This window comes from Marmota flaviventris, chromosome 6, assembly GCF_047511675.1.
Source record: "Marmota flaviventris isolate mMarFla1 chromosome 6, mMarFla1.hap1, whole genome shotgun sequence".
NCBI classification, from domain to species: domain Eukaryota; kingdom Metazoa; phylum Chordata; class Mammalia; order Rodentia; family Sciuridae; genus Marmota; species Marmota flaviventris.
In genome coordinates, this window is record NC_092503.1 from 98,407,392 (window position 1) to 98,431,944 (window position 24,553).

General features: G+C 33.5%; 1 protein-coding gene across 1 annotated transcript in view; it reads left to right on the forward strand.

The window, feature by feature from the left end:
* Positions 1-24,553, forward strand: part of Col21a1 (collagen type XXI alpha 1 chain) — a 169,689-nt gene that overhangs the window by 132,022 nt on the left and 13,114 nt on the right. Inside the window, exons 18-22 of the mRNA XM_027938296.2 lie at positions 15,174-15,218; positions 17,011-17,064; positions 19,268-19,321; positions 22,467-22,520; positions 24,172-24,243. Of these exons, the coding sequence (XP_027794097.1) occupies positions 15,174-15,218; positions 17,011-17,064; positions 19,268-19,321; positions 22,467-22,520; positions 24,172-24,243 (279 nt within the window). The remainder of the gene's footprint in view (positions 1-15,173; positions 15,219-17,010; positions 17,065-19,267; positions 19,322-22,466; positions 22,521-24,171; positions 24,244-24,553) is intronic.

The window sequence follows — 24,553 nt, forward strand, 5'->3', positions numbered from 1 at the left end:
GGAATAACAGATGGTCAAAGGATAAACAAAACAGAAATGAAATGAGAATTTTCAAAAAGATAGGCCAACAAGTGGCTAAGACAGGAAATGATCAGAATGGGGTAGTGGCTATTTAGATGCAATCTCTCTAAACCAAGTAGACAGAAAACTAGGAGTTACTGAGTGAGATTCTTAGCAACTCTCTCAGGCCACTTTACCAGATGGGAAGGCAGGAGCAGGATCCCTTATCCCTTTCCTCCAGCTCCCCTCTCTTTCCTGGTGAATGACAAAAAGGCAGTCAGGTTTCCTAAGCCAGGAACCATAGTCTGTTGGGAAAGCGATGAATAGATGATGCATCTAAAATTTGCCAATGTCTGGCTATAATCCTCCTGGTCTGTAATCACTTCCAAATAAGAATGTGTAGCATTGTAAGCTATTCTGTTATTTTGACAATTCATTGAAACATGGTTGTTAGAAATGTTATGCTGCAAAAAAATGATCTTTGCCATTTGTGGAAAGGTTTTGAAAACAAATGAACAAAACCCTCTAATGTTTATTTGTTTTGTGATGCAAAGAAATGAAAACTCCAGTTCCTGTGAATACTGGTTTTAAGGATTTGTAATGAATGATTTGGCCCCAGTAAAAAGGACATGTTCAATATATTTGTTGTGCAATGTGGCAGCCAAGAAAATTAATGGAGCTTAAATTGGAAGGACAGAAGCTCTTAGAAAATACTTTAAAGCTAATTAAACACAGATTATGGCAGTGTGATAGTGATTCATTCCTGTAAGCAGATTGATACATAGGAATACCATCTCCTGGAATTCAAACTGAGCGCAAAGATTTTATTTCATTGGGAAATGATTACATGGCTTTAAATTACAAGTCATTTACACTCCAGTTCTTTGAATTTTAAGGCTAGTATCGATCATTCCTAAAAACAATTCAATCCTAAAAGCAATGTACTTTATAAATAGCAATTTATACCCAATTTACTTCAATCCAGTTAAGTACAACCTAAATTTGAACACTTGCTACTTTAATTATAATTTGCTTCAGCTTTGAATTACTATGTTTGAGGATCACATTAGTTATAAGTTATTCATTCAAAAAGCATTTACTGAGTACCTACTTTGTACTAGACATTATACTAACTCAGGAGAATGTGAAGATTAGACTCTACCTTCAAAAAGTCAGAGGAGCCAATAGATGACAACCTGGCATGGATGCTATGAAACAAGGCACAGGGTCTTGAAAAATTGTAGAAGATGTGCATAACCCTATATGTAGTTGGGGATGTCACTGAAAGGGATGTGTTCTTTCTATAAAATAATACCTTTAATAGATAAAATTCACATACAGTGTAGTTGATATATTTACATTGTACATGGTACATTCCAAAGTTTGGAAGACAAATAGGAGTTGTCTAGCTGTGTTAAGTTGGCAAGGCAGGAGCATATAGCATATTCCAAAACAGAAGTAAAAGAAGGCATGATACTCTGAGAAGAGCTGATGCTAGTTCAGGCTAACTGGGTTCACTGAGTGGAAGGGATAGAAGTAAATGAAGTTGTCAGGGCAGGCAGAGGTCAGATCATGATGGGGTTTTGTCTGAGTCAATTGGTGTTAAGTCTCCAAATAAAGTTGGGAGCCACCCAAAGGTTTTATGTAGGGAAGTGGGTTGATCAGGTTTAAGTTTTAGAAAAATCCCAACAGCAAATAGGAAGTCAGTGTGGGTCAAGAGAGGAGAAAGCCTGGCAGCAGTCTAGTTGAACTCTGTCACCTTTAGTACCAACAAAGGCAAGAACTTTCAGAATTGGGAGTGAGAAAATGGACTGATTTGAAATGGACTAAAGCAGGGCTTGAGGCCATCTTAGTGCATGGTTGAAGGCAGAGAAACACAAAGCAATAACCAGAATAGAACAAGAAGAATAGTTTTAGCCAAGGATCACTTAAGGCATTTTGAAATGGAACATATCTAGATAATAATAAAGATATTTGAACAGGTAATCTATATCTTTGAGTAGTTATAAAGAACAGATTCATTAAAAATGAGTATTTATAAATTTTTTAATTTATTTTTTGTGTGAAAACATCAGAAATTTATTAGTTGCTCAAAACATTACATTGATCTTGACATATTATATATCATACATTTGATTCAAATGGGGTATGAATTCTTATTTTTCCCACGTGTACATAAAATTTTTAATAAGAAATAGCAGACCACATGCCTGTAGCCTCAACACTTGGAAGGCTCAGGAGGGTGGATCACTTGAATCTAGGAGTTTGAGACCAGCCTAGCCAACATAGTGAGACCCCATTTCAAAAACAAATAAATAATCTAGTTCAATGTAATTCAACAGCTCCTCCTCATGGCTTATCCAGTGGATTTGGTAGTTTCTTAGCCAGTCCCCACAAATGCATGAGCTAATTCTTTGCAGTAAATCTCTGGACTGTAGTTGTGTTAGAAAGCAGAACTTGGTGAATATTTAGCTGAGATTTCCAAGCAAAGTGATGAATGTGTGGTTTGATTTCTTTTTGCTGCTTGTAGTAAAGTGTGAGGAGAAAAGGGCAAGTTGAGGAAAAAACTTGGGCAAAGAAGAATGAGCACTTGATGATTTGGGAATGTTTCAGCTTTATCCCCATTGCAGAAGCTATCAAAATTGGTAGATTGGCTGTTAGAAAAGCATGCTGGTGGAAAGGCTAAGAACATGACTGAACAAACTTTTATTGGTCCTAAATAGGTAAGGAGTATGCCTTCTCTATTGACTCAACCATCCTAGTAGAATTCCTGTAGAAGAGCCTCTTATCTAATTGCATGAATCCCCATGAAAGATACGGGAAAACTACACATTTTAAGAATAGATTGAATGGTGTGGAGACAGGACAAATTAAGGAAGGTTGTTGGATTCCCCAAATTCTGTAGGCAGGAAAAAATCATATAAACTACTCAGCTGTTCATATGTGTTACCCTTCAAGAAAAACAGTGACTCCAAGATGGGAGTCACAGGCAGAGTGGTCAGATCCTTATTCCTAGAGTACCATTTTCAAGCCTTAAAGTCTGAGGGAATTTTCCCTGCTGGATGTTAAAATTGCTAGGAACCAGTGACTCTTTCTTCCTTCCATTTTTCTTCTTTTGGAATAGGGATGTCTATAACTGTCATCCTATACTATTTCAACATTATATTTTGGAATAAATAACTTGCTTTCTAGTCTATAGGTTCACAATTGGAAAGGGGACTTTGTTCCAGTATGTATCACGCCCTTACCTGATTTATAAAATGAAACAAATCTCTATTGAGCTGATTTTGTTTAGATAAGAATTTGAACTTCACAATAAGGAGTTGAGACTTTTGGGGCTATTGGGTTGAGGTAGATTTGAATCTTTAGGGTCAGAGGGTGGACTGTGTTAGTTTGAAAATTGTACGACTCACTTAAGATATCATGTTCTTACCCCTGAAACCTGATAATATTACCTTATTTGGAAGAAAGTGTCTTTGTAGATATGATTAAATGAAGTACCTTATAATAGGGAGATTATACTGGCTTATCCCAGGGGACCCTAAGTATAATCAGACCATAGGTGTCCCTCTGAGAATGAGACAAGGGAAATTTTCACACACAGAAGAGGAAGAGTCAATATGATCATGGTAGCTGAGACTGGAGTGAATGATGTACCCACGAGTCATGGCATATTGTTAGCCACCAGAATTTCAAAGAGTAAGTAATAGGTTCTTCTTCAGGGGGGAAGTGCAACACTGTTAAGACTTTGAATGTAGACTTCTGGACTTCTAAATTGTAAGTGAATAAAATCTATTATTTTTAATCTACCAAATTTATGGCAATCTTACAGCAGCCATTATGAAACTAATACATTGGCTTTTCATATAGTCTAATCCTTAACAATCATTTTATACAACCAACTTGTATAAACATGCATATGAATATGTATTGCAAACTCTTTTATTTTTTGGTGGGGGCCCAGTATCAGGGATTGAACTCAGGAGCACTCAACCTCTGAACCATATCCCCAGGCCTATTTTTTTTTGGGGGGGTGGGGGAGGTATTTTATTTAGAGACAGGGTCTCACTGAGTTGCTTAGTGCCTCACTTTTGCTGAGGCTGGCTTTGAACTTGAAATCATCCTGCCTCAGCTTCCCCAGCTGCTGGGATTATGGGTGTGTAATACCACACCCAGCTGTGTATTGAAAACTCTTGTTAGGCCATATATTTATCAAAAACATTGGGTTTGCTAAGCCAAGTATGGTGGCAAGCTGAGGCAGGAGACTTGCTTGATACCAGCTGGGCAACATAGTGAGGCCCTGTCTCAAAGAAAACAACAAAAAAATCAGGTTTACAGCAAGTCAAAAAACAACTTGGTTTAAATGACAATTTGTTTAAAAGCAAGACTCTGTGATCACCAATATTATGTGCACCATCAATTTTGCTAAATTAACGTGCATTTTTAAAAAAGTCTTTCCATTTTTCATTTTCTGTATATTTATGTTATTGTGTTTAGTAATTTTTTACACATATTTCATTGTAGTATTCTTGATATTGCAAAGTTGATATAATTTAAATGTATAACTTTTAATATATTCCAAAAAGGATCTACGTGGACAAACATCATGGGGTTTAGTCAACTTTCAGTTGCTTTGAGTTTCACTCCCCTAGTGCGTCTTTGATGCCTATTATTGATTAACTGTATCTTATTTGCTCCCATAAGTATTTTTTTTAAGATGCTAAGCTTGCCAGACTATGTTTTAACTTTTATATCAAGGAATGAGGGAAAATTAGGTTGTTTTAAAAAATCTTCAAATACTGAAAGTGTGTTTCCCTGATTTCACAAAATCAGCCTGATTTTAATCTTGAACAGCTCAATAGATGGTTAGAAACCAGCAGCATCAAGGCAGCAGTAAACCCAGTGTACTACTAGCAGAAAAAAATATTAAAGAAAAAAACACTCATTTTCAACTAAACTAACTTTTAACCAAAAGAAGAACTTTCATTTTCAACTAAATCAACTTTTAGACCAAATTACCATATTTACCAAATTTGCTTTGGCCCATTGATGCCAATCAAATTACCACAGTAACAGAATTTCTATTGCTAATTCATCATAGCTATTCTTGTCCTGGTGTTCCTTCCTTGTTGTATAACATTTTTATACAACAAGTTTAACAATTTTAGTCAGGCAGTCTGGGCTAAATACTTGCTCATTCTCTGCTCACCAGCCAGACCCTTTTGGACAGGGAGCCTTTTGACTCATGGTGAAGATTTGTAGGCAGGGATTCGGTTTCTCTGTCTGAGCTGAGACCCTTGGAGCTCCGTGAGGATAAAGGATGCATGTTTTCTGGATCTGTGAAGGTGAGTTCATAATTCTTAATTAAATCCTTCATATATCTTTTGCCTTTTTATTATGGAAATGTTTGTTGTCTCATATTTCCCAGAATAAACAGATGGGTTTCACTACAACATGTTTGAGAACAGGAGCTGTTTCCTTTCCTCATGCCTTTCAAATTCTTGCTAACCCACATGTTATGGTTGTCTCTATGGTGTAATGTTGACCGCTAAACTGGCCCAAGTCATCATTTACTTAAGAGACAAGTAGATCTTTTGTTTAATCACCTTTTCTGTGGCCTGATTATTTGACATATTATTTTATATATAAAGCCAGAAAACATTCATAAAAATCTTGGGGAAAGTTAATGTAGAATTACCATAGTAATTTCCCATGTGGGGCAATCTACTTATTAAAATTAGTAATGTAGAGATGGTTATTTGCCCATTTGATTATGTTTTTTATTTAGATTGTGAAGAAAGGTAAAGGGAGAACACCCCATATTTCTATTGTTGTTCTTATTAGATGTGTAGTTGTATGGTATGGTTTTTAAATCTTTTGTACAGATTTGTAATACTTTTTTCCACCCTTCTTTCAGGCTCTGGGTATGGCACATCCTTGGTATGTGTTGAATGAACCAACTTTATTGTGAAACTCATATCTGGTCTTAGGAATTTCACATAGCACTTGGTGCGAAGACAAACCACTTTTAACAACTTAGATGATATGATATATAAAAATTTACTTCTCTTTACCATTGTAATAATCCCTGGCTAGTTATATTGATTATTTGTTTTAAACCAGATTGAGAATAACTCTTAGGATGCATTTTGAAATAGGCTTTATCTAAACTAAGTTATGTGAACTTTGACTTACCAAAGCAGTAATTAAATTTGCAAGCGGTATCTGTAGCTTTTTCATCTCCCCAAATATGACATTTGTTGTTGTAATAATTGTGAAAATATATTGTTTTATTTAATCATACCAAGCAAATGTTGGCCATTGTTTGTACAAGTTAATAAAGCCCCACCAGGTTTAATTATGGATTTGTCTGATTCTTTCCTATCTAAAATAATGTAAATATTATTGGCATAGTAAGACTGAACTATCATCAAACTACTTTAAACAACAATATTATGGGCTTTGAATTTAGAAACTCTGTGACACTGATTTTTTTTTTGCATTCTGAAGACATATTTTTGAATATCATAAGTTGAGAAATCACTAAGTATTAAAACATTTTATTTATTAAAACATATTTATTTGAAAATTTATCTTTTCTGGGTAACTGTTTGTAATTGGAAAGAAGTTTTATTGAGCCCTGAAATTATAAGAGGAATAAGTGCCAAATTCTTAGCTCTTCTTTTGAAGAAAGTGCTTCTTAATGATAGTGTTTTCCTTCTCTAAGAAATACTGATGCCTTTGGGTAACACAGTATACTTAGGGATGTGTGAAACTTATTTGCAAGAATAACCTACTGATACATGAAAGCTAATCAAGTGTCACAGCAATTGTGACTTCAGAAAGCTAATCTGAAGTCACAGCAATTGAGTTGTATTAAGATCTACCCACATAAATCTTTGAGTCTACAGCAGCCTTTCTTTTTGTTGATCTAAGTTTCTTTACCAAATAACAGCCATAACCTTTAAAGCCTTTACTTTTTTATTTTGAAAGTCCAACATTTTGAAAAAAATTTTTGGATGATTATATGTGAGGGAAAAATTTCTTTAGATATTCTTTGAGAATTTGATTAGAAAATTATGAGGGCCATTTTTATTATATAAATTATTACATCTTATTAGTTACATTAGTTACTTGCATGAATTTATTTTTTATCATTGTGCCTTTTATCTATTTAAGTACTCAAAAAATACAGAAATTGTGCTGTGAATTTTAAAGTTGGCCATCACTAACCTCAATCCCATTCCTATAAGTTACAACTGCTATCCTTTTAACAAGATTATTTCCAAGCTTTTTTTTTTTGAACATACAAATACATGAACAAAAATACATACATAGATGTTTCTTCTTTTTATGTACCAGGACTTGAACCTAGGGCCACCTAAACAATGAACCACATCCCCAGCCCTTTTAATTCTATTTTTTTTTTAAATTTGGAAATAGGGTCTAGCTAAATTGCTTAGGAACTAAGTTACTGAGGCTGACTTTGAACTTATGATCTTCCTGCCTCAGCCTCCCAGCTGCTGGGATTACAGGTGTACACCATTGCACCCAGCCATACACATTTCTTAAAGAAAAATATCGATTTAATTGAAAATTTTGACTCTATGATACAGACATTTTATTATTTCAGGCTATAAGACAAAATATAAAATCTCATTTCATTTTATCTATAGCATGGTTATATTTTTATCCCATTGATGATACATATATTCTCACATACTTATGCCAAAGTTTTCCCTGAAAGATATATATTAATAGGGGGAATTGCTAGTTTAAAACACAGACTATGCTTTATTTCTAAATTTAAGCAGAAATGTCTAATGTTTCCCTAAATATAATATTTCTTATTTATTCAGATTCTGGTTTTCAAAGTTCTATTCCAAGGTGATTGAGAGATATTCCACAAATACTATATGAAAAGTTTGGAGAAGATACATTTTTAGTATCTTGTAACATGATTTTGGATTTTTCTTCTCTAAGTTATTAACATAGTAATCAATAATGAGCATAGTGTATTATATAGATTTATTACTTTTTTCTCTTCCCACATTTTTTTATTGGTGCATTATAGTTGTACATACTAATGGGAATTGTTACATATTAGTACATGCACACAACATACAAAGGAGGGAGGAAGTGCAGGGTGAGGGACAGTGATATTGGATTTATTTCTTGATGTTGAACTCTCCTTATATTTTGAAACAAACCCTACTTGGTCCTGATTGGTCTAATTACTATTACATGATTTACATGTTATGGTGAATCCATTTGCATTTATATTAACAAATGATTTGTAGCTTTCTCTTGGAGGTATTCTTTTTTTAAAAATGGTTTTAGTATTAGTAGCCTCATAATTTGAGTTTAGATTATCTTCAATTTTAAATTGCATAGAAACCGTCTGACCCTTTGATATTAGACATTTTTGTGGTAGGCAAAATAATGGCACCCTCTCCTCTACTGCAAAAAGAAATGCACATCATAATCTTTGGAACTTGTAAATATGTTGCCTTATGTGGAAAAGGATTTTGCAGATGTGATTAACATGAATGACCTTAAGAGAGGGGATATTTTCCTGGTTTGTCTGAGTAGATCCAATCTAATCAGAAATGATTAAAACTGGAAAAATGCAAAAGAGGAATGTGTCATTCACAATAGCAAGACTGTGGAACCAACCTAGATGCCCTTCAATAGATGAATGGATAAAAAAAAAATGTGGCATTTATACACAATGGAGTATTACTCTGCATTAAAAAATGACAAAATCATAGAATTTACAGGGAAATGGATGGCATTAGAGCAGATTATGCTAAGTGAAGCTAGCCAATCCCTAAAAAACAAATGCCAAATGTCTTCTTTGATATAAGGAGAGTAACTAAGAACAGAGTAGGGTCGAAGAGCATGAGAAGAAGATTAACATTAAAAAGGGATGAGAGGTGGGAGGGAAAGGGAGAGAGAAGGGGAATTGCATGGAAATGGAAGGAGACCCTCAGAGTTATACAAAAGTACATACAAGAGGAAGTGAGGGGAAAGGGAAAAATAATACAAGGGGGACAAATGAATGTCAGTAGAGGGGGCAGAGAGAGAAGAGGGGAGGGGAGGGGAGGGGAGGGGGGATAGTAGAGGATAGGAAAGGCAGCAGAACACAACAGACACTAGTATGGCAATATGTAAATCAATGGATGTGTAACTGATGTGATTCTGCAATCTGTATATGGGGTAAAAATGGGAGCTCATAACCCACTTGAATCAAAGTGTGAAATATGATATATCAAGAACTATGTAATGTTTTGAACAGCCAACAGTAAAAAATTAAAAAAAAAAAAAAGAGGAATGTGTCAAAAAGATGTGACTTGAGAAGAACTTGATGCCCCATTGCTGACTTTGAAGATGGAGCAGTGAGGCCATAAGTATAAGGGGGTATGGCAGCCTCTGGAAGCTGGGAATGACCATCAGCTTATAGACAACAAGAAGTGGGGTCCTTGACCCCACAACTGTAAGGAACTGATTAATACCAATAGCCAGAATGGTCAGGAAACTAAACTGCCTCTTGCCTACAGACTTCAGAAGGTAGCACAGCCCTGCTGACTTTCAACTTCTGACTCATACAATTGTAAGACAGCAAATTGTGTGTTTTTAAGTCACTAAATGCAGGGTTTTTTTTTTTTTTTTTTTAATGGGTCAACAGAAAACTAGTGTAATTTCCATTTCCTTTAAACCTTTCTATTTCTAGTTAGTGCTCATTAGTCTATCTTATTTTTCAATAGGAAGATGGGGCTATCTACTACATAAACATAATAAAATCAACTATGGACTCAAACAATTAAGCAGTGCAAGGATTTGAATGGAATAACAAATATACTTGATAATGTGAGGTTATAAGTAAAAATGCCCAGAAGTATAAAAATTATATCTAATTTTCAAAAATGTATACATTCACTTTTTACTGTATAAATTAAGGTTAAAATTCATTTATTAGTTTATTTTCTTCAGCAAACAACCTTTGCCCTTCATATGGTGTTTTAAAGTATTTTGTGTTTGATAATGTCTATCTTATTGGAGATTTTAAATAATTAGTACAGTTTTTAGATTTTTCAGGAAAATGGTGTGTAACTGCTGTTCCACAATTGAGTCAGCTATAAAGGCCTCTGAAAAATCCATTTTTGATTTTCATCGTAGTGAAAAGCTCTCTGTAATTTGTTTTTTCAAAATTGTGAACTGTCCTTTTCAGGTTTTCAGAGGGGTGAGCCCATTTTATAACAGTTCAGATATTATTTGGAATATTTTCTTTCAAAATGGTATCAATTTTCAGTGTTTTGTTGGTTCCTTGTACATGTTCCTTGTAACTCATTGATGTTTTTCGCATGTATTTCCTTTTACTGACTGACACAATGAGGCAGGTGATTTTTGTTGACTTTTTGGGCTTGGGACAGTGACAAGATTTTCCCATGATGTGGCAGTGCATGCACTATCTGCCAGGCTCTTAACCCTGTCCTTTCCTTTATGGGTGCTTCTTTGCCTTCTCTGGGTTTTTAGATACATTATTTTAGGTTAGGGAACATTTGTATTTTTTGTCTTGACCTTAACAATAACAGTTATGTAACAGTAACGTTGTTTAGACTATCTTCTTGGTATTTAAAAATTGTAGAACTGCCTTTAGGTGTGGAAGAGTCATGCCAAAACTGGAAGTAACTTTACAAAATACAAATAGCCTTTCCTTCCTATGATATCCTTGGCCTCTTCCTACAACATATAATGTCAAATTGGTGACACTTTATGGTGTATATAAACATAAGTAGCCTCAAAATGTTGACAATTTGGGGCCAGTTCTACGTGGGTCCTGACCTATGGACTAGAGTAAATTCATCCAGATTATTTCCCCCACCCTTAATTAAAGCATAATGTGGGAGTAGTAAAACCAGCAATCTCTTTATTAAGGGTTTATTGCAAGTACTTGTATGTTGGTTTCTTTTAGGTCTGGCAACTGTGATTGTGAGTTGCTTCTCTTTATAGTTATCTTACCACAGAGCAATCTGTTGTGTATCATTCATAATGTTCTGTCAGTTACTGTGGAAATAAAGGAATTGAAAAATACTGTGCGGCTCAACTACACACATATTTCAAAAATCTCAATTATATTCTTCTGAACAAGTGGTGATGAAATTATTAAATATTTACAAAGCAGAAATCATTGCAGTAGTATTCTATAATCAAAGTCACCCACACATAAAAAGGCAAAACAGTGCTGAGCAATGTTGGCTTGTTGGCGCCCCCCAGTGGAAAATGGTAGATTGCCAGAGTCATCTGTGTACTATGGAAACCTTGGAAAAGGAGACTGGGAAAGACAAAGTGGAAAGGTCACACACACACACACACACACACACACACACAATTACCCTCAAAATGGAGAAAGAGGGGGCTGGGGTTGTAGCTCAGTAGTAGAGCACGTGTAGAGCATGTGTGAGGCCCTGGGTTCGATCCCCAGCACCACATAAAACTAAAAGAAACAAAAATAAAGGTAGTGTGTCCATCTACAACTAAATATATATTTTTAAAAAATGGAGAACAAAATTTTGAGACATGGGAAAGAATTGACTTCATTTATTTCACAATTTTTAAAGGTTAGGGAGGAGCTATGAAGACTGTTATAAAACTGGTTCATTCTAGTGCCAGCACTGAGCTAGGACTTTACCTGTGAAAAGTTAACTGAGAGAATGTACCAGCCCTATGTGGTAAATTCTCTTATTTTCCCCATGTATAAAGTGGGGTTGCCGAGACGTGACAGCTAATTGAAGTGTCACTTTGCTGGGGTCCAACAGCCACTGGGAAAATGGGTTGGCTGAGTCCAGCATCTACACTTAACTGCTTCATTCTTTCTTACTATACACTTTATTAATAGTCATTTTCTAATCTTTTCATCTAACTAGAATGAGGCTTGCAACATACGTCCTTTTCCTTTATTGGCTCCTTAGTAATGAATCAATCACTTCTTGATGCAAAGAATAAAACATGCAATATGTTTCTAATGTTTTGATAACTGCAATATTAAGTATCTCTACCAGTGTGTAGAAAAGCTAAATACCATCAATGGATTATATCTGTTTTACTGAATTGAAAATATTACATTATTTAAGCAAGTTTGATCTAAGATGATTCAATATCAGGGATAAGGTAAATACATCATTGCATGAGAGAAAGTATCATGTGATATTTTGTCTTTTCTAAGTAATGCATAGTGGACACATTATCTTCATTATAAAAACAGCTTCTAGAAAATAGAGGGCAGCCTGTTCTAAAATACATGTTTCTATTCTCAATGACTTATTTGGTACATAGTAATGGTTTAAATGGTTACAGAGAAGCTTCTAGAAATGTTCCCTTGTCAACATTCTTTCACCACAGCAGTATGCAGAGTTTCCAGTTGACTTTCTGCTCTTCTTCAAACCCAGACTGCAATCAGAGTAATGGAGGAAACATGTCCATTTTTTCTTACCAAATAAAATACTTGTTTCTTTCTATACTTAAACATTTTCACAGTTGTCTGGACCCAAAACCACACAGGCTGAAAGTAAAATATAAAATAGTTTTCTTGGAAAAACATTTGGTCTATGAAGTAATTGTCACTAAATACTTTTGGATTAACGAACTGGTTTTAAATGATATTTCTGGTAATTTAAATCTGGCAAAGTCTTGTATATTTCAGTACGCATATTTGGAACCCAGGAAAATATTACCTTGGAGAGTTTTATTAACTAATATAGCTCTAAATAATTTCAGTTCTCCTGAAACTCTCTCTCAGCAATATTCTACTTCTGTTTCTTATATGAGTTTTGCCAAAATTTGCTTAAATAATCTTTACATTGTTTTAATATATAATATTTTATACTTGGTGTTTTAAAAATAAGTAATATTTTAGCATATTTCTTATAGAAAATATTCTGACTTAATTTCTGTGAAATGTATATAATTTTTTTTGTGAGGACAAACAATAAGGGATTTTTTTTTTCCTAATCTGGAATCTTCCACAAATAATCTCAATACCTGATATGTTGAAATGATTTAAGGTGTGTGGCTATGTGCTAATGTAAAAGAAGTTCAATATTAGAAGAAATCAGATAAAAAAGTGTCAAATCCCGGGAAAGAACTATAGGAAAATGGGTTCTCAAGAGCTCCTGGCAGGTGGAAGTCAGGGTACTGTTCTTTAATACTTGGGCATAACTATAGTTCCTCATAGATGTGAAGAGACTGACTTTGGATGCAGAATCAGCAGTAGAGTCAGGTTATGTATAAGTGTTATATATAAGTAATCACTATTAATATCATAGATGGTGTAAGGGCACAGATATCTGAATAGTGATGGTAATCCTAAGTAGTAAAGAACTGTAGGCAGCAAGGAATTTAGCTGGTCATGTCTGACAGTATCATGGATAACTATATGTCCCCTTTGGGGATTCTGGGATCAGGGGACATCTCATTGAAACAATTGCACTTATTTCCCAGTGTAGAACAGCATATAGTCACTTTGCTCCTGATAATATTTTACAAACAGATTTTTAATTCAATTCAGAACTTAGTCTAAGCTTCAGTAAATTTACATGTGTGGGTGTGTTATGTATGTGTATTTGGGAAGAGTGGCTTCTCAACAAATCATGGCCTTATTTTGAACCATGTTTTTGATAATTGATTGTATAGAAAATATGCATTTTCTGTCTTAGAAGAACTGGATTTATTTCCATCTGTTTTCCTTAAAACTCAATGATTTATTTTTATTTTATGTTTTAAAAAGCTTTGGGGACATAATGTATTCATGCTTCCTAATGTTTAAAATTTCAATTTATGTTTTTTTATTCTCTAGTATGTTTATAAAGATTTGTTTTGTCAATAATATTTTGAGCCCCTATTGATAGGCATTACTGAGATACAACTTTTGTTCTCAGTTGAGGGTGTAGTGAAATGGAAAATAAATTGAGATGAAGAGCATCAAATTGTGAAAGAAATTTACCTGAATTCCAAGTTCAGATTCTAAAACTAGAATTATGTGCTTGTACCTTGCATTACAGTTATGGCTAAACATGGGTCAGTATTCCATTCAAAAACTCAACATGTGAAAAAAAGCGAAATAATGGCAGACTCTCCATGTAGTAGAAGTAGTTGATCCTATGGATACTGGTGACTCTCCACCTGCCTTCAATTATTGGAGAGTGCTGCTGTTCTTTGAAAGCTTTGATGATGCAGAGGTTTTTCAAAGACATCTTAATGGGTTCTAAATTCCTTGTCATTTAATTTTCCTATTCTGCCAGAGAGTCAATATGTATTTATAAAAATAAATGTTAATCATTTCAACTGGAGTGTCATCAGGAAAGGAGCTAAGAAAAGTGAATGAGAAAAGAAAATTGATTATAATATCATCTTTGTTTTGTGTGACAAATAGTCATTTTGAGTAAACGCACTAAAAGACTTAATAATTGCTTTCCCACTAATAAATGTGTTAAATCCATCTTTATATACGTAACATTATTCTTCTTTGAATCTTGCTAGAGAACTTGTACTTTTAGGCTGAGCCATATAAAATAATTCTTTGTGCTTCTTTCTTTCTGTCTGCAAACTGGTGCAAAAACTTCATGATTGCACCAGTAGGGATCATAAGGAGAGCTTACTATGGGTGTTTTGAGACTCAGATTGGAGGAAATAATTTTATTTCATTAATTTTTAAGGCTGAGATTGGGAGAGCCTTGAGAACTGTTGTACTGAATCTGAACTCCTACCAGTTGACAGTGTTTCTTGCATTACATATTATAAATCATTAAGATGTGTTCAAATGAAATTTCCTTTTTATTGTTTGTGTTTGTCTGAAAGAAGAACCAAGATTTAATTCCTTGCAGTTTTTTTCTAAAAGTCTTTATTTCAAGGTTAAACCATTAGTAGATGTTCACCTAATGCTGAATCACATGAATTTTTCCTTATCCAAAATTGGATTATTGCAGATAACACTTTTATACTGTAATATGGATGATAAAAGTTTTAAATTATGCATTATTTACAAATTTACATATTTATACATATTTTACAGATATACATGCTTGCAAGTTACATAAAATTTTAATTATGACTGATTCTTCTTTATTGATACAGTCTGTAATTTTTAAATTAAAATCTGTTTTGTTTGTTTTTAGGGAATCCCAGGATTTCCTGGAAACCAAGGATTAATGGGCCAAAAGGCAAGTATTAATGATTTGGAAGGAGTGGTCCTGGATCTGCTTATTAAGATTGAAGAGGTGATGCTGACCTTCACACAGAATATATATTTACAGCATTTATGACAACAGCCAGCAATTCAAATATGATGTATATTCAGAAGCTCTTTTGTGAAGTATATAGATAATATTAATTTGGATTTACCCCTATGTGTGTTGTTTTACTTGATTACTTCTCTATCTTGTGCTTTAAGACAACCTTTTTGGGATAATTTTATTCTTCCTGAACTGTGTCTTTAGCTGTTCCTTTGCATAAATATCTTAGAAGTAAACTTTTCAGCTTTTTTAAAGTATAAAGTTCCTTTTTTTACTTAGTTTTGAGAGATAAATTTGTACAATATTTCAACCCAAAATTGACTATTATTTTTTTTAATAAATTGAGGGTTTTTTTTTCCATTGTCTCCTGATTTCCATTGTTAATTAACACCATAAAATTTGCTGTCATTTTAACTATCATTCTTTTGTAAATGATCTATTCCTTCCTTTTGGGTTCTTTCAAGGTATTTTATTTATTTTTATTGTTATGAAACTTGCTACAATGTGTCTAGAAGTGGACTTCTCTATATTCATCCTGCTGGGAATTCAGTTTTCTTCCTGGCTCTATGAAATAATTTCTGTTAATTCCTGAAAAATTCAGCTGTTATCTTCATATTACCTCTATTCTCTCTGTTCTCTATTTCTGGAATACCTTTTTAAATTTTTTTTTTATTTTTGTAGTTGGAGATGGACACAATGCCTTTATTTATTTGTTTATTTTTATGTGGTGCTGGGGATCGAACCCAATGCCTCACACATGCTAGGCAAGTGCTCTGCCACTGAGCTACAGCCCCAGCCCTCTGAAATATCTTATTCCTTCTAATTTTATACTCTATCTCTTAACACCACCTTCAATTTTCATTTCTTTAATTTTGTCTTGTGTTCTGGCTGAATGTTTCTGAATATGCCTTTTACTTTACTTATTCTTCCTTTACTGAGTTGAATCTTTTTTAAACTAACAATTTTTTTTAAATTTAGAAGAAATCGTATTTTTAACTTGTAGGAGCTCTAATTTTTCAAACCATATCTTTTTTTTTCTTAATAGTCTCATATTTTCAGACCTGATAGTTTTTCATGATTCTATTTTTTGATTTTTAAAGATCTCATATGTAGTTTTAAATTTCAATATTTGTACTTTGTTATTCTGTTCCCTCTCGATTGTGTGACTTGCTGTCCCCTGCTTCTTTATTGTTGATTGTGAGCTCATTGCTTTATTTTCATCTGGAGGGAGTTCTATCAGCCTTGCTGGGAAATGGGGCGCTGTTACCTGGTAGCCTCAGATAGCATTTTAGTCCACTTTGAAATTTCAAGGTTGTCATGGCTATTGAGATTTCTGCCTCCTCCCCATATCTGGCCCACATTGTTCCCCAATAGCTGAGCATGCACCCTTAACCACTCATCTTTTTGGGTTCTACATCTCTACCTTTGGCAAGATTTCTTCACAGTTCCAAATCCTTGCCAAATATAGCTTCAACCAGGTGCCTTTGGTAGAATGGCAAGTGTCACTCCAAATTTCACAATGAAATTATAAGACAGCGATTATGCAGAATCTAGCCCCAGGTCTCTAAGGTGTTAAATTCCTGATATTTCTGCTTTACCTGGCTATAGTATCAAATTAGAATGACTAATATTGAATTTTCATTTTGTAGTGCTTTGGTAGAAAATTTCTGAGAATTATTGATATACAAGGTTTAAAATATGGTCTGTATTTGATTTTTAGGGAGAAATTGGACCTCCAGGACCACTAGGAAAAAAAGGAGCTCCAGGGATACCAGTAGGTCAAAATTGTTATCATGATGGTGTTTAAAATGTTGTTACTAAGTACCAGGAGTTTGTGTTTTGGAATTCATGAAACTAGATAAGATACAACAATGAGATTTTTGAAGTCCACAAATTTCATCCATTTGTATTTAAAAATTATAGATTACCATTTTTTTTTGAGGTGTCAAGATTTCTTTAGACTCTCAAAGAGTTGGTCACTTTAAGGTCAAAGTCAGGATTGGTAATGCTTGCTTGTAATCCTAGCAAGCTGGGAGGCTGAGACAGGATGATTGCAAGTTTGATGCCAGCCTGGGAAACTTAGTGAGACACCACCTCAAAATAAAATAAAAATCTTAGGATGTGACAGAGCACCCCAGTAAAAAACAATAACAACAACAACAAAAAAAAAACCACACACACACACACACACACACCATATAATTAAAAAACTAATATCAGGACCCTTACTGTAGAAAAATCAGAAAACAAATATGCTAATTATTCATTAAAAAAGAATACTAGCTGGGCACAGTGACACATACCTGAAATCCCAGCGACTTGGGAGGCTGAGGCAGGAAGATTGTGATTTCAAAGCCAGCCTCAGCAAAAGCGAGGCACTAAGCCACTCAGTGAGACCCTGTCTCTAAATAAAATACAAAACAGGGTTGGAGATGTGGCTCAGTGGTCAAGTGCCTCTGAGTTCAATCCTTGGTAACCCCCAACCCCCCCAAAAAGAGTACTAAGAACCATGAGAAAGTATAAAACACGATGAATATTCTTTTTTCATTTTTAATAATTTATAAAAAAATGAAAGATAATGTATTCAGAAGAGGTCATATGCAAATGTTTCTAAACCAGTGAAGAAATTGTTTTAGAATTTTCAGGAGTATAAGAAACATATGAGTTTTATATTGAAAATTATGAAAATTCAATTATGTATGCAAGATTCCAGAGAAATTGTAAGTTTATTGCTAGACATGATGTTGATCTTTAATTTATGAATCAAACTGCCTCTAATAGCTTTTTATTCAAGTAAAACAGATCATTTTCACATTTGAAGTTGATGACTTTAAATTATAAAAAATAGATAAATTAAAAACCAGACTTAGTGAATGAAAGATTTGGTGAATTTTGCATGCCAGAGTAAATAAGGAAAATGTCTATTAAGTATGCATTCAAATTTTAAGAAGACTTAAAGAAGTATCTTCCCTTCAAAATAGAATACTCTTCCTCTACTTTCACCATCACTACCAGGTTATATATTAAAATAATCAATTAAATTTAGTTATTAATAAAAGCTATCTAGAAAAATGGAGGAATTGACTAGTATCCATTGACCTCAAGAATAGCTATGTGTAACATTTCTAATATTTGGCACACTTGCTATGAACTAGCAAATTTCATGTTTTGTAGTGGCAATAACATTGTAACTTGACAGCAAAGGATTGTAGTGTCATGGTGTTTTTATTATGAACATACTGAAATTATGCTTTCTAATATTTGAAATTTTTCCACATTACATTTCCTTTGTCAAGTGTTTGTATGTGTGCATGCATGTATATCTATTTATAGTGCATATATATATATATATATATATATATATATATATATATACATATATATGTATATATATGTAATGTGGAATGTGGAAATGCATATATATAATGTATGTGTATATATATATATATATATATATATATATTATCATATAATTTCTATATAATAGTAGTCTCTAAATTAAATAAGGTCCTACTTGCCAAAGTAGTTATCATTTTCTTGTTTTGAACCAAATGATTAGTTAAAAATGTGGCAATTTTGTAACTTGAGGAAAGGTTATTATAGTCAGAAAATGTTACATTGTAATTATCTTAAAATATTGTTCAGGATAATAGAAGTTTTAAGCAATGTTGATTGAGATAATACCTATGAAGAAAACTACTTCTTAGCCATCATGACAAATTGAACAGTTTGAAAAAATAAACATTTCCTCACATAAAGATTTCTTTGCTCTTTTTTTTTGGTCTTTTGGACATCAGCATTATAAGGGCTCTGCTAGCCTTCATTCTGTCTTGCGGTTTTATTTTTTTATTTTTGTTTGAAGGTACTACATTATGATTTTGTGGATTAATTACGAGAATGTGTAACGTAGAAATGCATTTACTATTTTAAAATATTTTTCTCTAAATCACTTTTGAAATTCCCACTTTAAAATGTAGGGTTTGATGGGAAGCAGTGGCTCACCAGGTCAGCCTGGCACACCAGGATTGAAGGTAGGTATGATAAGGGTCATAAGATTGAGAGCTTATAGGATCACAGTGACCATTTATAACTTCAGTGACAATTTTAACTATGTTGATTCTATTATGAATGCGGTTTTCATTCTACAAACACTCACTTGTAAGGATGAAACCTTAGACAAAAGCTCAGCATTTGAAACAGGCTAAAATAAATCAGGTCAGGCTTAAGCTGGAGATGGAGCAGAGTCCCTCATTAGTTGGTCTCTCCTTCCTTTTAGGTGTTTCAAGGAGCATTGAAGAATGCTTAGAGCTTATTGGAGCTTGGAGATAAAGGCACCAACCCAAGAGCATTCATAGTTATGATTGAGCAAGGCTCTTATCAGTTTTCTAGTCTTCTTTTTTGATATTTTTATTTATTAGAATGCATATGGATTTTTAATAAATTTTGTTAAAACACATGCTACCTTATTCCTATGGTTAAGATAACATTCTATCTTTACTTTCAGATTTTTTTAAAAAAATGTAAGGTAAGCTTAACAAATACATTTAGAACATCAGGTTAGGTTATCCTTAAGGTAAAACTGAAACTCTTTAATATAACAGTTTGACCAATCTGTAAATATAGAGTCTTGTGTTAAGAGACTGATTTTTCCCCCTTGCTTAGATTTAGCTTGTGGGCCAGTTTACCAGCTTTGTCAATGAAATGCTTGTTAACTATGCCTTCCATATTGTCTAGAAATTCTAAGGTGGGACAAAGAAGCTGTATACATAAGACCGAGAATAAACTAAGTTCTTTTCTGGACTAAACTCAGGAAACCATTCCCAACTGTTTAGTGTATAGATTTTAGGATAACTTTCCAAACGGAAGTGATGGAGTAGCTGTTTTGGAAGCATTCAGCCTTTGACCAGACAAGGTTCCAGGGGAAAAGACCCTGGCATACCAGATGAGGAGATGATCTAATCTAGTCTATTTTTAATTTCTAAAATATTTAAAGAAAAAGGAAATATTGAAATGAGTCCAATGATACGGGAAAAGTAGCTACTCCTTTATTGGTGATGAATCCTGTGGATGTTTGGAGTATCATGAGTCCTAGCAGCGGTAGGTGTCAGAATTACTATAAAACCCTTGAATGAATGGGCTGGCTAAGTAGAAGTTCTTCATAGATAAGGAGGATATAGAGTAGGTCTCTCCCATTGTCTTCTGAATGCCCTAATTCTTAAGATTGCAGCCTGACATTTCATCATCTTTTTTACACGACACATTACACTATTGGCTCACACTGAGCTGAAGGTCTATAAAACCTACTGGATTTTCCATAAAAAGACTTTAGAACAATGCTTTTATTTTAGCATCCACTATTTGAGTAAATGCTGGATGTATAGGCAATTAGCTGGGTTAGCAAGTAGCTGTTTGCTCACATTTGTTTATTTTTATATGATTTCCTAATAGTTGTTTCCCCTCATCTTGCACTTTTTGCAAAGTTTTCCCTCATCTTGCACTTTTTGCAAAGAACCAGATATTAAATATTTTTGGTTTTGAGGGTCATATTGTCTCTATTGCAGTGACTCAGTTTTGCTGTTGCAATATGTGGCATCCATGGGCAATATAGAAATGAATGAGTTTGGAATATGACTGTGTTCTGATAGAACTTTATTTCAAAAACATATGTTTGGCTGGATTTAACTCAGTTAACTTAACTGTGCATTAGCATATTACTGAGAATTTTATCAACTGTTTATCAATTCTGTACCTTCAGTAGCATTGGTAGAAGTTCTAGCTACAGTGTGACAAAAACACTATTAAATAGTGTATGGATGAGGCTGACACTCTAGTTGATCTTCAGAAATCTTCCAATTCAGATTACAATTCCTCTTTTAAAAATATTCATTAATATTTATTAGCCTACTTTTTCATACTACTATATACTTAAGTTTTTTAACATTAAATAAATTATATTAAGATATATTGGCATAATCAAATCATGTAACTTTGGACAAGTCTTGTCACTTCTGTGAGTTTTAACCAATCACTTGTAAAATTAGAAATTTTAAGGAACCATTGTTTTATGATTCCATAATATTATGCTTAAATGCCTAAATTAAATCCAAATATTACATTCATGTGTTTCTTTTCTTTTTTTTTTTTTAAAGAGAGAGAGAGAGAGAGAGAGAGAGAGAGAGAATTTTTTTTAATATTTATTTTTTAGTTCTTGGCGGACACATCTTTGTTTGTATGTGGTGCTGAGGATCGAACCCGGGCCACACGCATGCCAGGCGAGTGCGCTACCACTTGAGCCACATCCCCAGCCCCACATTCATGTGTTTCTTACCATGAGTTGTCTAGAAAACATTTTAAAAGTTGTAAATTTTCTTTACTTATTAGTGAACCCAAGTTGGTGCTAGGTGATCATTTCTTCCCCTGATAGATGCATACTAACTAACCTGTTTAATTAGGAGCTTTTGTCAGACATGGGCTTGTGATTTGGGGTATCCAAGTGTTTGAAAACCATAACTATATTTGACAATCTCACCTTATTAGCCAGCAGATTTTGTGTGTTTTTTTTTCTCTCTCTCAATATCTATCTATCCCTCCCCCCCACTCTCTCATACTGTTCTCTTTTCCTATATTAATTTTTTTGCTTTGTCAATTTGGTCTTGCTTTCCAAATTTTCATCTGTTAGGACTTCATCAGAATCTTCAAAAAAAACCTAAACATTTTCTGATTCATATTTCTTGAAACAAACAAACAAACACCCATTGCATATTTGAAGCTACGTTTCTTTTCTTCAATTACATACTGAAGGTGAGTCCTACTGAAAAAGAGAAACAAGACAAGGATTAGGATTCTCATCCCAGGAGATGCTGTTGAAGTTCATGGCTCCCACCTGTGAGGTGTGGAGACTCAGCTAAAGATTTTCTTCTCTTCCCCTATACTTGGAGCTACCAGCTTTAACACTTGCTTTTAAACAACCTTATAAATATGCAGGCTCAGTAATTTGCTTAAATGAATTTCTCTTAATAAATGAGTTTCTCTTAATTTATAGCATCTGTTTCAAACAATCGGAAAGCTGAAAATATAAAGCTTATTTTAAATATATTCTTTTAAGTGTCTGTATCAGATTATTGTGACTATGTTTTTTTTTTTTTTTTAATTCAAATGTTTTTGATGCATTGATAGGGAAGCAAAGGTGAGCCTGGACTTCAAGGAATAACTGGACCTTCTGGGCTCAAGGTAATTGTTGTTTGATGCATTTGGAATATTTTCAAAGAAATTATACACTCCATTTATTAATTAAGAACATTATCATTTTTATCACTTAAAAATGTACTTGAAATTAAGGATTACCTATATTACAAAATTAATATACATGAAAGGAAATGGTCAATATAGGATTTCATTTTTATTTTTTAGATACTGTATCCTTGGGTAATAAAGACATGAAATAAACTTAGGCTTATTTTTTTTTCTAGAAATGATATGTTATACCCTAATGAGAATATACTTTTCTAATCCAAAGAATGCAACTTTCTTAAGTGGTTGACTCTCACAAATGCATTTTCTTCAAGCCAAATGGTTGATGTTTATTTCAATAGAATTTAAACTTCTTCAGTCTTTAAAAATCTAGAGCAATATTTAATATCTCAGGAGTAGACACAATGAGCAAAGAGAATACAACTTAGGGTCTGGGGATGTAGCTCACTGGTAGAGCCTTTGTCTTGCATGTGTGAGGCTCTGGATTCTATCCCAGCACCAATAGAGACAGACAGACAGACAGACAGACACACACACACACACACACACACACACACACTCACACAGAGATAGAGAGAGAGAGAGAGAGAGAAAGAGAGAGAGAGAGATAACTTTGTTTTCATAAGAGAGTGAACCATAGTAAAGGGATAGTTTGAGACTAATGACAAAACAAAACCTCAGGAAGCATGTTCAGAATCATGTTTTCTCACACACATATTTTAAATATTGTCATTTTTTTTTTTTTACAAATCCTTATTTCAGAAAGGAAAATCTCTACAGGATGATGGGGAATGAAGAAATTGAGTTAACTCATATATAATATTTCCTGTACTGAAAACAGTTCATGAATTTATTTCTAAGACAATAACATTCCATATCTATAAAGAACAAAATATAAACTTGCATAAATTTATGTACAAGAATGTTTGTCCCAACAATATAAAATAAAAACCATGAAAACTATAATGTAAATAGTATGAATTTTATTAAATAAAATAGTAAATTAAGAAAGTTGAATATTCTTCTGTAATCGAAAACATTTTTAAAGTATGTAATGTAACATAAACAGCTTCATAATACTAATATGTTTGAAGGTTAAAAGACATAAAATTATGCATATGTAGTGAGCACATTTTGTTAGCTAAACTATATGTAGTGAGTTGGAATGAGACAAAAAATAATGAAGTAAAAATAGTGGGTAATGAACTTTTCAATAACTTCTTGTTTATCTGATTTGTAACAAAAAAGTGTCTTTTTAAGTAGCAATATGAGAAAAAGCAATCTTAAAGACTAGAAGAAGGTTATAGTAAACTTACAGTAACAAAAATATCTGTTTATTATTTTATATTAAATGATTATTCAGTTCATTGTTATGGATATGAAGTATAATAAAAATACCACATATTTATAAAATTTTAAAATATGAATGCTATCAGTCTTTCAACTGGCAAAGGTAGGAAATTTTATTGGGATGCCAATAAACTTTTCATTCTTTACAAATTTCTATGGTAATAAGTCTGTCCACCCATTTTTTAACTGTGTATCTTAAATTTGAAATGTTATGGAGAGATAAAGCAGTGGTGTTTTTCACAAGCAGATCTGTGATAGTCACAGAATTTCTGTTTTCTAGGGAGAACCAGGAGCAAGAGGTCTCCCAGGGGAACCTGGATATACGGGCCTACCGGGAATTCAAGGAAAAGCGGTATTCATTGTTTAATATTTATACATCTCTTTTATTCAGTCACATTCATTTAAGTTTTCCTCTCATAAAATTGGCATACAGGGCTGATTATGTTTGTAATGAGATGCCTCCTTCCATCTCTGGTCTCTGTGGAATGTGTTCAGTCCCATGCTTAGTAGCTCTGGCATCTCTCCCCTGTAAGGGCATTATCTCCTATATGAAGACCTGAGAAGAAGCACGCAAATCAGAAAATATAAATATACCATTAAAAATTTGAGATTTTTTTTTTTTTTTTGCAGTCAATTCAAATGACCCAGGAATTTGCTTTTAT